Consider the following 18,064-nt stretch of genomic DNA (forward strand, 5'->3'; position numbering starts at 1 on the left):
TTCAGCTTAAGAGAATTCACTCTTGAAAACTCCATTCTAACCAGTGGCCATTATAGAAGATGTTTTTAGTCCTCATTAGATGGGAAAAGTCTACGAATATTTTGAAAGCTATTTCAGCATCAGTGATATAACCTTGTGTATCTTTTCAAAGCTTTTAGATGTATTTAAAGGATGGGTATGGAGCAGGTAAAGGATCTGGAAAGAAGTTCATCATACTGTAGTTGGATTTAAAAGAATCCTGTATTTAAAATAATGTTTAAGGCCACTTTATTGTAGGATAGACACTGATTAAAGGGACAAAAACATCCAAGAAGTTAAATTCAAGTTTTTTATTTTATTTTTAAATTATATCTTGAGATTAATCAGAGTAATAGCCAGAAAAAAAGTGTATATTGGTGTTTAAGGCAGAAAATATTGAGTTGTGTACTCTTTCAAAATGAGCAAGAAACTTCTATATTCACAGTCTGCAGTCTGATTATCTCAGAAAAGACAAAAGTAAGGGATCAAGTATTTGTGTAAAAGGCAGTATTTTTACTTCTGTTTAGCATTTACTGTAATCATGAGGTGTATATTTTCTTTTTTTTAACCAAGTTTGACTTTGCTTTTCAGATGCCATCAAACTCTTGCTCTTGAAATAATTAGATACTTCCCTTTTTCTTCTCTGAAAACCAAATGCCTATGAAAGCTTTTGACACTCTCTCATGTCATCTCACATTTGTTTGATGTGGCTACAGGTGATTTTACATACTTGGTCTTAAATTTCAGTTTATAACAAATGTGAAGCCCTGCTTCATTGCAGTTTTAGGCACTGAACTGCAGCAAGTCTGTGCTGTACTAGATAGGAGTAAAAGTCTTGCATAACATACTACCCACAAGTTTTCCATGCAATTAGTGGCAGTTAAAGGCTTAAGAAATTGGTTCTTCCAAAGTCTTTTATCACATTAAAAAAAAGAATTGCTGTGTAGCCTAAGAATAGCCATTAATTTTTTTGTCCTCTATTTTGCTCTTTTTCTTCTCCAGCTTCATTCTGACTTGGACAAGGGAGTGGGCAGTGTTAAATATACCCTTTCAGGAGATGGTGCTGGCACAGTTTTCACCATTGATGAGACCACGGGAGACATTCATGCCATAAGGAGCCTAGATCGAGAAGAAAAACCCTTCTACACACTCCGGGCTCAGGCTGTGGATGTTGACACCAAGAAACCACTCGAGCCTGAATCAGAGTTCATCATCAAAGTGCAGGACATTAATGACAATGAGCCAAAGTTTCTGGATGGGCCTTATGTTGCCAGTGTCCCAGAAATGTCTCCAGTGGGTGAGTAAGAAGCTGCAAATTCTTGATAACTAATTGTGTATTACTTAATCGCCTCAGTGTACTTTTCTTGCTGAGAGAGGGAGGAAATGAAAAAAAAACACAACTTCTAAAACTTAGTATTAGAAATGTTTCTAATATTCTGTGCCTAGATGTACACAGATTACAATTTTGTTTTAGCTTTGTTTGCTTATTTCGAAACTTATTCTTCTGCAATATGAGTACCTGTGATGTTAAGTTTCTGAGGGTAGGATGAGTCAAAAAACAAAAGATATTCAAGGAAGGTATGATAAGGTCCAGAGGGTCTCTAACCCCAAACCTGTTATGTAACATGATGTGATGCATTCCCCTCTCTTCCTAGTTTACATTTGTTGTTTGCTGGAAAAAATTATATTGCCCGTTTGCTGCAAAGTATCTTGTCATTTAAACGGTTTTGTCTTTGTGGCTCAAACTCCTACAGCACTTGCATGATCTCCTAATTATGCAATAGAGGGCAATTCTTTATTCAAGTCCTGTTTTACTCTGCATGCTCAGAGTAACTACTGCCCTTGCCTTGGTCACACTGCAAGAAAGAGAGTCTGCAAGAGTGGCTCAAGTTGTCAGAAGCCTAATGTCCAAAGAAATCTTTAGTGCATCAGACTCCTAAGTTTAAAAAAAAAAAATAAGAAGATTGCCTGGGAACATGGTAAGTTTTCAAAAACCTAGTGTATAGAGGACAGAGTAATTTTCTTTTCAGAGAAAGGTGGACTGAAGTGATGATAGTGAAGTACTGGAATAGGTTTTTGCTTGAAGAATTTTCACAACACGATAGATATTTGCCAGGAATGACATAAAGAGCATGGATCCTGCTTTGGGGCAGGAGAATAGGCTAAATGGGCCCTTTTGGTCTCTTCCTGATGGCTGATTCTCCAGTGGTCCTGAGCAGTGTGTTTGTAACACAAGCGCAGTGCTTGTGTCCTGCTGCCAGATGGCATTTTGGGTTTCCCTGCAGGCACCAGAAATTAATTTGTTCTGGGCTGGGAGTAATTTAACTTCCCAGTGCTAGTTCCAGCCTATTGCCCTTCTCTCTCCTAAACTGCATTTTCCCAGTACTTCACAAGCCAGTACCAGCCCTTTAGTACTCCTGTAGTTGTTAACACTTTTGGAAGTTTTCTGACTTTGAAGTGGCAGAGGGATACTGTTCCCCTTCAGCTATGCACCGCAGATGTTGATACTTTTAAAGACAATCTGGGAGGCGACTAGCTGTCTACACAAGCATTGTGTACTACACAGAATTAATGAGGTATTATTTTAAATTTTGTGGTAAGGAGCAGTAAAATGCTATAGAATGTGATAAAATGTGATGTGAGTAGACATGATCATGTTATTCTCATAGAAGTGTTGAGAAGCATTCACTATATTCACCTACAGGACTCTGTAGATTCACAATCTAGTGCACTATTGTTTCCCCTAATGAGATGCATAACAATATTACTGACAGTTGTATCATGTATAGATGAAAACCATTTGTTACATTTTGACACCTGTGTCTGTGACAAATTCAGAATAACATTTCTCACCAGTGAGCGTACGCTTAGTGAAATTGTGTTTAAAACCTTATCAGAAAGAAAAAATGAAAATCAGTGATGGTGTTAGTACAGCAGAACACAGTGCCTTCATTCATTCCCTTACTCTATTGTTCTACCCCATCTTTCTTTGTTATTTATGTAAATATGTGTGTGAAGCAGGAGATTAAATGCTAACAGAGCTTTTACTTCATATGAAATACTCTTCAAGGTGTGCCATATACTGGCAGCTTTTACATGGATGAGGAGTTGCATGACTAAATGAGATACAACTGGCATGCATGCAGCATTTTAAAAGAAATGCCTTTCAATTTATCCTCCTTTAGAAAAAAATAAGTAGATGCCATGGCAAAAAATAGATATCCTTGGTCTTCTCTTTATTCGGTCACGTTCATTATGTATATTCCTCTATAAAAAAAATAAAAGATGGATGAAAATTGATCAGAAAAGGCAAGACAAGGAAAGAGTTCCCTAAATTGAAGTCTAAACTTCAATTGGTGGCTACTAAAGCAGATAAGAATTTTTGCTGTTAGGTTGTCTTGCAGCTAAAATATCCAGAAATGCCTTGTCCTCTGTAGTGTGTCAGGAGATTGTGCCTTCTCTGATGTAGGTCTTGCTATTCTCTTGTTCTCTTTATCTGTTTTTCCTTCCTTATGCAAGCACTGATTTCTCAGAGGATCTAAAACTACTCCTTTCTATCATCAGTACCATTTAGTTGCACCTTTGGAAATGCTTAGACCTACCAGTGCCTGAGGCTGACACTGAAAATCACTTTGATTTTTCAGCTGGTGCAGCATATGGTTGTCTTGGCTTAGGAAAAAACCCAGATCCCAGATAAACTCTTACTCTCTCTTTTTTTTTTTAACATTTTCATTTTCTAGTTGCTACTTTTTAAATACCAAATGTTCCAAATTTCACTTACTATAGTTTTACAACACTATTGATTATAAACTGCACTCATGCACATATTTCTTGGGAAATTGTGGGAAATTCACTGAAATACTACATTTTTTACCCTTACTAGTCTCTTATGTGAGCCTGACAAGTTTTTGTGACTAGTGACTTGCAGTCTTTTATTGTTTCATGACATTTGCATGCAAAGGCTTACCCAGTTTGGTACTTTATCCCAACGTTATTGGTAATATTATTAGTAACGGTACTTTCTAGAAATTGCCATGGCTACATGGTTCTCGGTTTTATAATGTCTCTCGACTTCCTAATAATTGCTATTGCTGAACCTGGGATGGCTGAAATAATGCCATAGCACTCACTTCTGGAATCAGGGTTGCAGTTACAGTGTTATAATAAAATTGTACATCAACTAGACCTTAGTAATATTTTACTGGAAAAAGTGCAAAAGAAAAAGAAAATAGGTGGCATTCTCAAGTTCTGTTTTTCTGCACAGAGGTATTACTTAGATATACCTGTCATAGCCTTGTTTTTCACAGTAGATTTTAGAACTTTTGTTACTTTCCATGCATGTTGAAGGTGGAAGTTTTCTTTTGCACTTCAAATCTACATTGAGGGCAGATTGAATTTTCTTCTGCAGTTTCTATACTCTAGTGTTGGTTTGTTTTTCCTTTTAATCAATATCACTCATTAAAGGAGATAATGGTAGTGAATATCTTTTCATTATTTTCTGAAAATATAGTTTTAGGACTGCTATTTTTAGTTACTGGCGCCTTCCTTACCAGGAGCCAAATTCTTTCATACACTCTTATGGAAAAAAGTTAGAAGAATATTTACCCAATACAAGTTGGGATGCAAACCTCTTTCATGCCAAAGCTTTACTGGACAGCCAACCTTGCTCTTTCCATACATGCACTGTAATCTGTTCTTGTATGATGAAGAGGAAAGTCAATCACAGCCAGAAACAAGAAAGATCTTCTCTTGAAAAGCCCCTTGGGTTACCAACTGTTGTAGCATGCAGGCTGCTGTACCCATCTGTGATTTCCAGTGCTTCTGATAGCTCCAAAGTGGGCACAGGCTTCCACACTGTAGTGGAAGGATATCAGTGCCTCCAAAGTTGACATTGTATTGCTCACATGATAAATGGGGTGCATAATACTGTATGGTGAAGATTTTATTTTTAAAGGACTATTTGATTTTTTTTATTTTTTATTATTTTTAAAAAATATTTTACAAACTATTTTAAATTCCCTGCAGAAAAACTCAGCAGATGGAGTCAAATTACAATGCAGAACTAATATTTTAAGAACATAGATTGCTATGCTGTTATCTTATGCTCAGTAAGAGACTTATAAAAGCTTAAGAGCTGAACTCCTAATGTCGGTTTTGGGGTTTTATTTTGGTCTTTTTTATTTTATTTTCTGACATTGAATTGCTTTTATCGATATCTTTATTTGAAAATATTTTCTTGGTTTAATGTCGGTTCCCAAATGTAGAATGAAACAGAAATTTGGATTTATTTATGAGAACTGAAAAGGGTGCCCTAATATCTCCATTTGTAAGTTTGTAATAGCAAAACATGTTCTCCTTAAGTATAGTTTAATCAACTGTGTTGTTGCTTCTGGCAGCTGTGCCAGCTTCTGTTGCAATATAGTTGACGTAAGCATGCAAATATAGCTGAGTTTAAACCAAGGTTATCCCCTTATTAAAGCTATCAGTCCAGATGACTGAGAATGGGGGCAAAGCAGCATTAAGCACACATTCAAGGAAAGATATTATTATATATATATTTTATATATTTATACATAAAAACATGCACAGAAATGCATTTGCTTCCCTATGCATTTCTTTCACTGAATATGCTGATTTTAACAGCAAATTTATAACCTCTACTGTCACAGTCTCCTAATTGTTTTCTAAGGTCTTTGCATTATTCTTCTATGCTTATACATAGACCAGCTAGGGCTGTACTAAACCCCTCAATTCCATAATATACAGATACCATATGTTCTTTCCTACACAATTTCACTTCATACTTTTCCACTACATTAACTCTTTATTGATTAGACTCTACAAACTCCAGATGACCATAGCAGACTAAAATGGTCAATGATACTAGAAAGTTGATATCAGGTCATTTTTATTGTGTTCCTCAGTGTTGCAAAGCAGCTTCCTGAAGAGTCTTATGGATTTGCTTCCCATGGTACTGTCAGTGTGAAAATAGTCTCTATAAATTTTCTAGCAGTTTTCCTTCTGGAGTGAATACTTAATTGGCTTTTATTTAAACACTGGCTTATATAATGGAGCATATGTTTAATATATCCATCTATGTAGTTACATGTGCAAGAATTGCAATATGTAGAAAACTACCCGGGTGAACCTGCACTCTGGTTTGGCTAAGCTTAGCACTGTGTGCCTGAGTTTGGCCTGAAGCTTACAGTGCGCAGGGGCTGGGGAAGGAAGGACTATAAGGCACAGGAGCAAAGGCTGAACGAGCCTGCCTTTGATATAGATTCCTAGCTGTTGGCGATATATTTTTAAGGGTTTCCAAAAGCTTACCCAGGCTGGTGCGGAAGATATTACTTTGGGAATCCATTGAGACTAGAAGTACTTTTGAGTGGCATTATGCATGCTCATGAACAGATAACTGACAGCATAATCTGTCTGCAGTCATTGTCTGCAGCCCTCCAGCTCCAGCCTGATCTCCAGGTGGCTTTTCTTGTGTTATAAAGTCCTTAGAGAAAATTATGGGAATTGGATGTCATATTCAAGATACAAACATCTTGAATATATTTTATTTTTTTCCAGTTTCCTTGTTGAATTATTCCTATTGATTATTTTCCTTTTTCTTGTCTGCTGTTGATCATTGAGAAGAAAACTTTGGAGGATTTACCATAGTGATCCCAAGATCAAGAGTTAATAGGTGATGGAGCTACAACCCACCTCTGCAGAAGTACTGATAAGTTACTTTTTCTGAAGCTTCTTTGTGTTTCTCCATGTGAAGTTCCGTTTTCTCAGTTTCATGCTATGTTAAGATTCCCCTGTAGCACTTTGCAGCAAAGCTTTCATTTTGTCAAGCTGTCACCTGTTCATATATTCTCTTTTACTGGCAACCTATGAGTTCAGATCCAAGAGAGATGCCAGTGGCAACCCTCTCTCACATAAAGACTGGCAATTTATTCCCACTGTTTTAGATCTTTTTTTATTTGGATTATATAAGGAAAAGCTGTTGTATCTAAAACTTCCTTTTTTTCTTTTTTTTTTTTAAGAGTCTTTGCTTTGGTACCTTGCTGAAAACTTTTTTGAAATTTAGATATTCTTAATATATGCCAGCAATCTTGAGCTAAATTCTCACTGGTGTACCCAACAGTTTTAATAGGTTTAGTGAAGAACAACTTCACAAAACTGTACTGAATTTGAGCTTACAGGATGATATCCATATGTCCTCTAATTTGATACTTTATTAAAGTGTACAAATTTTATCCACCAGTTGGGTCAGACCTGGTGCCCTGGGTCATTTGAACTATGTTTCAGAAAAATTCATGTTCCATCATTATTTTTCCACACTCTTTCCTGGGGCTATGTCAGGTGGCAGATGATTCATTGCAATTGATGGTTCAGTGGTTTCTCACTAAGAACAACTTTTTTTTAATTACAGCTCTTTTCTTTCTGATTCTCTTTTTGTTTTAATTTTGAAAAGATGCACCTACTGCACTTATCATCAGCATAACTTTTTTTGCCACTGTGTAGGAAAGTGAGTTTTAAGGAAGGAGCAGAGGCGAAGGCAGGTTAGGGCTGCTCAGCTTTTTCTCAAAGAGTGTTTTCCCTTTTTACAGGACATTGCATAAAACATAAAACAAAAACATATTAAAAAAAAACCAAAAAACAAACCAAAACTGAGATATTGTGAGGATATTACAAGTTGTCAGTGAAAGTTTTTGAAACAAAAGTGTTTCTTTATGATAGACCGCTGGGCAACTAGGCAGCTTCAATTATGGGGCAGGGAGGAGGCAGGAAAAAAATTAGATCAAAAGAGAGTGAGAAAGGGCAGAAAATCAAGTCCGGATTAGTTAAAGGATAATGGGTTCTGCCATACTGTGAGTTTCCTTTCATTTACCCTGGCTGTTGGATATTGTCAGTGAAACTTAAGACATTTGGCAAGTGCTATGAGGTGGGACACTCTATGTAAAATGAATGCTGCGAAACACAGGACTATGCAAACGTGAACAGCAAAATTCTCAGCAAAGCTAAGAAGTTTTGGATGTTAAAAAGAGACACTGGATACCTATTTTCCGCTAGCTGTTTTTACAGTCCCAAAATGTCAGTATTAGTGCTGAAACCATTTAAAAGCATTTGATTCTTTCCTCACATATATCTAAGCCTACACTGGATATTTTCTACCACAACTTCAGCGAGGCTTTCAACACTGTCTCTCATGATATCCTCAAAGGCAAACTCAGGAGATGGGAATTTGTTAAGTGTACAGTGAAGTGGATTAAGAACTGGCTGAAAGGCATATCCCAGAGGGCTACAATCAGTGGCACAGGTTCTAGTTGGAGGCCTGTAATTAGTGGTGTCCACCAAGGTTCAGTACTGGGTCCAATACTGTTTAACTTCTTAGGGACTTAGACGAAGGGGCAGGGGCCTCCTCAGCAAGTTCACTGATGGCACAAAGCTGTGAGGACTGGCCAATACCCCAGAGGGCTGTGCAGCCCCTCAGAGGGACCCTGGCAGGGTGGAGAGAAGGGCAGAGAACTTCCTGAGATTCAACAAAGGCAAGTGCAGGGTCCTGCAATTGGGGAAAAAAAAACCCTCATGCACCAGCAAAGGCTGGGGGATGAACTGCTGGAAAGCAGCTCTGTGGAGAAGGACCTGGGAGCCCTGGTGGACAACAAGCTCTCCAAGAGCCAGAAGTGTGTCCTTGTGACCAAGAAGGCCAGAGGTATCCTGGGGTGCATTAGGAAGAGCGTAGCCTGCAGATTGAGGGAGGTGTTTCTGTTCGTGGGGAGGCACAGCTGGAGTGCTGTCTCCAGATCTGGGCTCCTCAGTTCAACAGAGACATGGAGCAGGTCCAGTATAGAGTAAAATAGAGGATTATGGGACCCGAGCATCTCTGTTATGAGGGAAGGCTGAGGGAGATCTTCCTGTTCAGCCTTGAGGAGAAAGAGCAGAGAAGGGACCTGATCAATGTTGGTAGGCAGCGTGTCATGAGGATGGAGCCAGCCTCTCTCTGTTGGGGCCAGGTAGTAGGGCAAGAGGCAACAGGCAGAAATGGATGCACAGAAAGCCCCACCCAAACATGAGGTGACCAAGCGCTGCAACAGATTGTCCAGAGAGGTTGTGGAGTCTCCCTTACTCAAGAACCATCTGGACACAGTTGTGTGAAATGTGCTCTAGGATGACCCTGCTCGAGCAGGGAGCTTGGACCAAATGGCTCACTGTGGTCTTCTCCAACCTTACCCATTCTTTGATTCTCTATGTGATTGTTTTTAAATGTATGTGGGCAAAGCTAAGAACCTGTGTCACAGCAGTTAAAACCACTCTGTTTCCACACACCTGACTTTACTGAAGTTCAGAAGTATAAATCAAATAATATATTTTATTGCACACATCTTTTGATACAACCTAACCTTTTTTAGGTGTCTGAGCAATAATTTAATTATTAAAATTAGGCTATTGGGTTATTTTTAAATCTACATTCTAAATTTTTTTGGTAGTTTCAGTGATATTGAGTATTAGTTCTTTTAGTAGTATATAAGGAGAAGCTTAATAATTATTCATGCAATCTTGCTGTTTGCATAAACACCTTTAGGTTCAAGATATATTGTATTGAAATTGTTGAGATTATGGGTTAATTTTTGTTTGTTAATTACACAGCTGATGAGGAAAAGAAATTGGCATATTTAAGTGTAGTATTGAAAAATGTAGAAATTGTTTTTATGTGGGCACCTAATATCTGTAAACATAAAACCCGTTGTACTGATAGTTGCTTTAGTAGCCACAGATCAGCTGTAAATGATAAAAATTAGCAAGAAGTTGCTTTTTTCTTACCACAAAATTACTCTGGACATTAAATAGCTTTTTGCTAAGAGACGTTGTTTTGGCCACCAAGTGGATTTAAACATTAAACATATTTTAGAAGTATTACTCTTCTCAGCCACTGAGCGACTGTAAACATTAAATATGTTTTATAAAAGCTGCTTTTCAAGCTACTGCCTGCATGGCTATGAATATAAATTTTGTTTAAAGTTACTTTTAGCCACTGAACTATCTCTTTTTTTTGTTATGCACTCAGTTCTATTTATAACTTTTCAGAGGAAAAACAAGTGCAAGGTTTCACTGGCACAAGGCAGCTCTTCATTTATGACAAGTAATCATGTCCTACCCATCTTCTCATAAAAACACTGCAGGTGATAATAACAAGCCAAATTTTAAAAGGATTTTAATGGATATTTTGCATGAAAAGTGAGTGCATATCCAGTGTTCTAGTCACCCATATTTGTGTTTTACTCTGCAGCAAAACAAAACAATAAAAGCAGACATGACTGATATTCTGTACTAAAAAATCTTAGAAGTCTAAGAAATCAGTCAGTGATGGATTGTGTGAATCAATCAAGTCATCATCAGCCCTAGAGGAGGGCAAAAGGGAATGCAAAATATTCTCAGGATTACTAAGCAAATGGGAGTCACTAAACCAAATATGATTAAAGGCTTTAATTCTGTGTGCAGAAATTCTGTGTGGCAAATTAGATGTAATCCTAGGAAGGCCTCGAGTGATAAGCAAAGTGTTCACAAGAATTTGGCTTAACAAGAACTAAGAGAAAAATCACTGATCAAAAACATATTGTTAAGGACAAATTATTCTCTGTTTAGAGAATCCCATAAGGCCTAAAGTCTACAGCAAAGACACTGCAGATAAAAATAATACCTTAGGAAAAGAAAATCTACATAAACCAGAGGTCTAAAAATATCTGCAGACGAGGAGCAGCATATACAAAAGTATCTTTAAATGGAATGTCAGCCAATTAGTAGGTGTATCTGTCTGCCAACCTTGGATTTAATGAGTGCTAGGTACTTAACAGCTCTCCTTGTTTGTAGTAAGGAACAGCACAGATTGGCAATCCAGTCCAATATCTGTCATGCACACTGTAGGTTTTTCCCAGCTAAGGAACCTTTACAGATCTTGTGGGAACAGGAATCTGCCATCCCTCCAGCCTTTTCTCAACAAGGACCCTGATAGAGCTGACTGAAACCTTTCCTCAAGAGATATTTTACTAAGTTTCTGTACAACTGAAAGGTGAAAAGATGTAATTCTCTTAAAACTTTTTATGAAAAACCAGATGACTGCCTAGTGAGCCATTCCACAGGTTAGGTGGTGACTAGAAAATTAAACAGGTGGTTGCTGTATTAGTAAAGGAGCATTTTTATATCACCCTGACAAGCCAAGCACTGGCTGGCGTGGAACCCCTAGATAAGGCAGCATTCTCTGAAGCTTGGAACATGGTACATTTCCCTGTTCCCTGACTTCTCTTCCATGTAGTAGATGACAAGACAGGCTGTCATGCTTTCCAGACAAGCTTGCAAGCTAAACAGGTCATAACTAAGTAGGAATAAGACCAGTGGAAATGAAAGAAACTGTTCTCTTGCTAAACACTCGGCAGTGCCAGTATTGTTTTCTGGAGTGTGATTTTAATTTTTTTTTTCCTGGAATGATGCAGGATGAAGTGAAAATCCAAAACTATCTGAAATATCACAGTAAAGTAAAATTTCACTGTCTAGACATCCTTACTTGCCAGATATGTCTGAGCACCTTTTGTGCAGAAGCCAGCAGTAAATGTGAGATCATTGAGGATTAGAGAGGCAAAGACTGGAAATAGAAGGGGAGTTGACTTCAGGCAGGTGTGAAAGTAAAGAATGACAGCAGAGAAAGAGGAAAAATCTTTATAGACTGTTCAACTTTCATTTCAAGAGCTTCTGGAGAGAAATCAACACCTTTAATACTGCCTTTGACTTGATTTAGGTTGACACTGCTAAAAAGACAGCTATTATTTCTGTTAACAAAACCTCAGAGCGGTTCTTTTATTTTCATAAAAAGCTTAAAGTGTGTTAATGCATAGGCACTCAAGGTATCAGTATTCTTCTTACTTATCAGTACAAGCCAGCTTGTACAGTAACACCTACGGAGTTCTTGAAGGAACAAGGAAACAGCAAGGAATAGGCAAGAGGACCTCCAACCAAAGGATTACATGATGCACCATTCTGCACCAGGATTGATGGAGAATGTTGCTGCTGGAACTCTCAGAGGTGTAATTGCAGTGAATCATTCACATCTTGGTACATATTGTTAACAACAGATTATTTTCTCTTGAAACAGTTTGTTGACTGCTTGTCATCCCACTGAGGCTGGCATGATGCTTTGGGAATAGATATTCTAGATATTTGGTGAGGGATAATGTGAATCCTAACAGAAAATCCAATAAAAATCTGGTCAAGAAACCTACAGCTGGAGATCATTTCTTCAATAATATCTTTCATTTTCCATCTGTGTTTATTGCTGTTAGTACAGCAAGCGTCAATTTTTTCATTTGTTGTGATCCAAAAGAGTATTCCAGCTTATCTGAAATGTAAGATAATTATGCAGCTAAGATTCCCATTTTGTAGAAACATCACCTTAGAAACCTATCTGTCCTCTAATATCTGTAAATTTCCAGAACTAGAGCCTGGGAGAAGGTTAAATACACATTTAGGGAGATTATAATGTCACAGCCTATTTGAGACTAAGTTTTACCCTAGCACAATTTACTACTTCTCTATCTCTTAAAAAGGATTATTGATTGGGATCACATACATGTCAAATATTTTTCTAATCCTGATCTTGTTAGGTGTAGTGACTGTGCATTGCCTAAATTGCTCATGTCATTCTACAAAACATTTTCTTTTCCTATTTTTCACATTTGTGACTTTCAGTCGGGAAGATAAAAATTGTATAATAACAGATGATGTAGGTATAGTCCTACCCACTGAATGCATCTCTATCAAACCACATCTTTTTGTCTCCCTTCTAAATGAAAGAGATAAAATCTTTAAAGTTCTATGTGGAAAACTTTTCATGTCTCAATCACTTACTGCTTGCCTCTGAGTCCCGTTAGTTTTGCTGTCCTTTTAGCGATAAGGCAGCAGTAATCAATATTTTCAACAGCCTTGAGAGAATTCAGATGAGAAAGATGCCTGAAGGGCAGGTTCAAGTGCTCAAGCCTACAATTTATGGTCTTGCAGGAGATGATACCGACACAGATGCTCAAATTATCAGCCCTACTTGCTACTTCTCTGCTTCAGTAGCTCCAAATTCATCCACTTTTTCTTGTTGCTTTCACTCCATATCACCTTTGCCTGAACACAAACCACTTTCAGACAGTTTTCAACAGATGCTTGATAGTCCTGGGATTCCTTCATGATTTTTTCCACACGATTCTGAATGAATCCTTTGTTCACAAGTTTTAAGTCCTAAATAAATATTAATCACTGAGCATAATTCAGTGAGGCATAGCACCTTGTTGTTCAAACAGTGGATGATCCTGTGTGCCTTCCAAAGATCATGCAGTTGCTGATATAGCTGGGGGGGGAGGGAGAAATCATTTTTGGTTGAGTAGTAAAAATAGATTTATTATGATGTATTAAAGCACTGTTTTTGATAGTTTTGTTTGCAGTAGGGAGTTGCAGTAAGGGAGGGAGGACTCAGCATTTGTGGAGGGAGAGGCAGTGAGTGAACAAATGTAAACGGATGTTTTTATTTCACACAACCCAGATTCTGACACTGCTGTACTAGGAATTGTTGCTACATAAAGTGTTGGATAATCAGTTCCCACATCAGCTTTTCTTTATAAGAAATAAGCAAAAGCAAATTCTAGCTTTTCCTTCTGAAGAAAATCTTACATAAATGACCTGAGAGGTGCCAAGATGTCAGAGTATCTGCCTGAATCAAAAGATCGTAGCAAGGCATCAGCTCCTTAAATTCCAAAATCCATATGGAGCTAGTAATTGAACTGGCAAGCTGTAAAGAAGGAATCCTCTCTTTGGGCCACTGCACAGCAATAAGAGATCTTTGAAAGGCTGATTTAAAGGAAAGATAAGGGATGAGAATTGCACCAGCACATCCTACTGATTTACTGTAGAGATGGGGTTGTGGCAGCTCAGTAATACCTCTACTGCAATGTGGATGCTTTATATTTTAGCCACCGTGATCGATTTACTTTGGTTAGCACAGGGGGACAGTAACAGTGATGACAGGACAGGTTTTATGGCAGCATAGTACAAGAGACTTTGGGATACTAACTCACCAGCTTCCTTGCAGGAATGTCCTGATGGTTCATTTCCAGTGCTGCTGTTGCTTACCCTGCCTATATTAAAGACAACATGAGGCTGCACCTCTCACACTGCAAATACGTTCTGTGATTTGAGTATTGACCTTCTTGTGGACACAGTGTGTATCATGCTGGTACTGCTTTTATCATAGGAGAGATTTTAGACTCTTTTGTAGGGTCTTGTTCATGGAAGATTTTCATCAGCACATTCTCAGGACAGATTTTTAAAGGTAACTTGGTAACTTGGAGAGTTTTACATGCATCTTGTGGGTATTTTTTGTTCCTTGATATGACTAAGTGTAGGGCATATAAATGGTTTTGAAAAGCCTAGTCAGTCTTTAGATTCCTAAATATCTTTTAATAGCTTGAGCTGTACCACTAAGTTCCTCAAGCCATACTGAGAATCCTTATCTATAGACATCTAACTTTTGCTGACCTACATTGCAAATATGAGTCAACATGTCCTCAAACTTTGGATTGGTACTTGGAGCAATGTCTCTGGGGCCCATTTAGATCAGACACAAATCAAATGCAGCACTACTACAGTAAGTGAGGGCATGCCATTGAGGCTTAGACACCCACATGCATTTATTTGTCTGATTCCACATGAAATATCTTGGAACCTGCCTGAATCTGTAAAAAAAGTAAGATTCCATGATTTTTTTTCTGTGGGTACCTGAAATGTCATCTTAGACTGTCCCCAATCTGCTTGCACATAGAAGCATCTGAACTTTACACTGCTGAGCAGCTAGAAGCCAATTAAAGCCTAAGCACTGTCAGAAATCATAAAGTAGATATACCTAATTCTCTTTCGGAAGCCAGTTGGTGACATTTTCAGAGTTCAGAGTTATATCCCATGCAAAATGTGGCTGCAGGAGAGGTTATATGTTTTTCATTTCTCAGTGAGGTAGGTAGAAAACTCACACAAGATGCTGCAGATGCAGATTTAATACTTTCCTTTTTTTGAATACCCCCTCCCTATGTTTTAACCACCAGAGTCTTTGTAGTTTTTCTTCCTTCTCCCTTTTTTTTGGGCCTGATAAATATTTAATGATCCTATATAAAACAGATCAGCTTCCTCCTTTTTTTTTTAAGTTTTTGAGTGATGCTCTTGGGAAACCTTTCACTTAGGAGGTAGGAAATAAGCATTCAACCAACATATAACAGGAGAATGACTTAAAAAAATCTGTAGCTTATGTATCCACTGAGCAGTCAGGGGGGCAACATCATCTGCTTCCTCATTTTATCACCATAAGCTTTCTTCAAACTCTTGACACAGAAAAGGGTTAAAATTTTTATCCCCAGTAAATAATTTCTGAGAAAGAAGATATCTAGGATACAGCTTTTCTCATTGGTATTTCTTGCAGCACCTTTTCACTAATAAGCTTGCTTGCATGGATCTCTTTGTTAGGCATCTAAATAACACCAAAGAGAAAAAACTGCGTCTGAGCTTATTGCAGTTTGCAGTGGCTCGTTTTTATTATTCATGCCCTCAGTATTGTTGTGCATAAAAGCACCATGTAATGTCACAGCTCTGCTTTATAGATGTAGTCTTGAAGTTGGTGAAAACTGTGAAGAAATATTCATTGCAGAGCTTGACTCTTAATGCTTATTTGGTACCAGAAGTGAAAAAACAGACAGGACGTGTGTGCAAGGGAACTGGGGGAAATTACCTTAGAAACAGTATGTCTTTTAAAATAAGTTTGGGAAGGTGTAAGGAAAAAGAAATGTTGATGAATACAAAAGAAAAAAGCAGGAAAAAGTTAGTAAAGCAGGTGAATAATAGGAAAAAATATTAATGCTCATTAAAAAAATGTGAGCAGGATTATTTTAGGGAGTTGATAACCATGATGTCTGTTTTTATGTATGGAGCAAGGACTGTGCATGAACTATTTAAAATTAGGATCTGGGTTTTTTTGTTTGTTTTTTATTGGTTGCTTGTTTTTTCTGGGTTTTGGTTTTGTCTATTTTTTTTTTTTTTTTTAGTTTTGGTCTTGTTTTTGTTCTTAAGTTATTTTGATTTATTTGGGATTAGGATAGAATTTTCCTTTGCAATTTTTACAACTCTCGATCTTTGGACAAAATCAATAACTTGGATTGTATTTTATTTAGAAATTTTAAGGAGAACACAAGATTCCTTGAACACTGAATACAATAAAATTTTATATAGTCAATATGTAGACCTAGATTTGATTTTTAACAGTTGTAGATTCATTTCTAAAATCTTAACACAACAAACATTGAGTAAATATTTTCCTCTGAAATGTAGAATTCTTTTTTTATTGATATCTAGGCCATATTTAGGTGCATTTAATTTTAGCTCTGGTATTTCATAAGTTCAAAATTTTATGAATATCAAGGCTTGCTTACCTCACAGGTTTTAGAATTCATGAATAAACATAAAAATATTGGGGAGTTGAATAAAAAGGCAAATTTCTAGAATAGAGTCCTCACCTAAGAAGCATCAAACTACACATCAGCCCAGACAGCACAACAGTCAGATATGATCTGCCTTTACTATTTTAACATTTTAATTATCTTAAATTGTTTGATTTTTTCTTTTTTTCTTCCTTTTCTTTTCTTTTTTTTTTTTTTTGGCCAATGGTGCCAACTTAAGCATTGTTTTTTATCTGTTCTCCAGAGACAAGTGATTTTGATAATCAAAATAGAGAGAGAAATGCAAATCGAGGGGAAAAATCCCAGAGTAGGCTCAGAATAACTCTAATGAGTAAATGATTTAAACTCCTATCTGGTAAGAATTGTAGAGTTTTTACCTTAATAATTTTAACTCTGTGAAATACAGAGTCAGGCCTGTTTGTATCACCCTTAACTAGAATTTTCTGTATCCTAGCTCTGGTATGCAAATATTGGAATATTTGCATTTATGCATTTAGGTATGGTCACAATATATTTAAGTGTTGTTCTGGTCTTTTTTGTCTTGTGTCTTATTTAATCAACATAATGCATTGAAATAAAATCGAGGCATTAAAGAAGCCATCAAATAGGAAATAAGGGTTAAGAATTAAAATTATAAAAGAATGCTTGCTGCACCCTTGCTACAGAGACAGTTAAGCATCATTGTTTGATTTTATTCCTTTTCCCAAAGTCCAGGTATTTTAATTAAGAAGTCATCGCTTCTCAACACATTTATTTATAAAACTAACAGACTACCATTTAAATAATTACAAAGTATGTATATATACTTGAATCACATCAGGAGAAGGATATGTTGTAGAGGTGATGACTCAGTACTCCCAAATAAGAGAAAGTCTTCTCAAAGAAGAATTGTTGTAAGACTTGTAAAAAAATTTGTCAGTCCATAATGCAGTGACAGCAGAGGAAGGCAAACAAATATTTTCTGCTAACATTTTACAGCAATTAGGAAATAAGGCAAATAAAGAATGTTTGGGATTAGATTTTTCCTCAGAGCTCTCTGATTATCAGATATGGACCTGAATTTTGAGTTATCAATAAGGAACAGTACATGATGAAGGAATGAGCATGGAGAAAGGAAATGAAACTGTGTATTGTGTTACCATATATCCTTCAATTATTCCATAATAAGTCCGAATTACTTACTATAAAATATAATTATTGAATCCCACTGGCTTCAGTACCTTGTTAAGTTTTCTTTAAATGAAAGTGGTGTGCTGAGTAGTTGCATTCTTAAAGCTTGCAGTCAGGCTTTCATTCACATTTTAGATTATACAAGGCTATGCTTACCAAAGATATTTGGGCCATGGAGCAATGCAATAGGATTCATAAGTGGAAGTCCTGACTTGGCCTGGTATTTGTCATTTTACCCAGGGATAATCCTCAATGAAGAAAGAATAACTTCTACTGCTACTGTTTGATCAGTGTAAGCTTTTTACAGTACTCAAATGACAGGGAAGGGGAGAAGGATAAGCTACCCTGGG

General features: G+C 37.0%; 1 protein-coding gene across 3 annotated transcripts in view; it reads left to right on the plus strand.

Moving 5' to 3' along the window:
- Window positions 1-18,064, plus strand: part of CDH12 (cadherin 12) — a 539,802-nt gene that overhangs the window by 415,468 nt on the left and 106,270 nt on the right. For all 3 annotated transcript variants that reach the window (XM_058021180.1, XM_058021189.1, XM_058021198.1), the window contains one exon: window positions 1,021-1,315. In XM_058021180.1, coding sequence (XP_057877163.1) covers window positions 1,021-1,315 — 295 coding nt within the window. The remainder of the gene's footprint in view (window positions 1-1,020; window positions 1,316-18,064) is intronic.

The sequence above is a fragment of the Melospiza georgiana genome, chromosome 1 (genome assembly GCF_028018845.1).
Source record: "Melospiza georgiana isolate bMelGeo1 chromosome 1, bMelGeo1.pri, whole genome shotgun sequence".
Classification (NCBI taxonomy): Eukaryota; Metazoa; Chordata; class Aves; order Passeriformes; family Passerellidae; genus Melospiza; species Melospiza georgiana.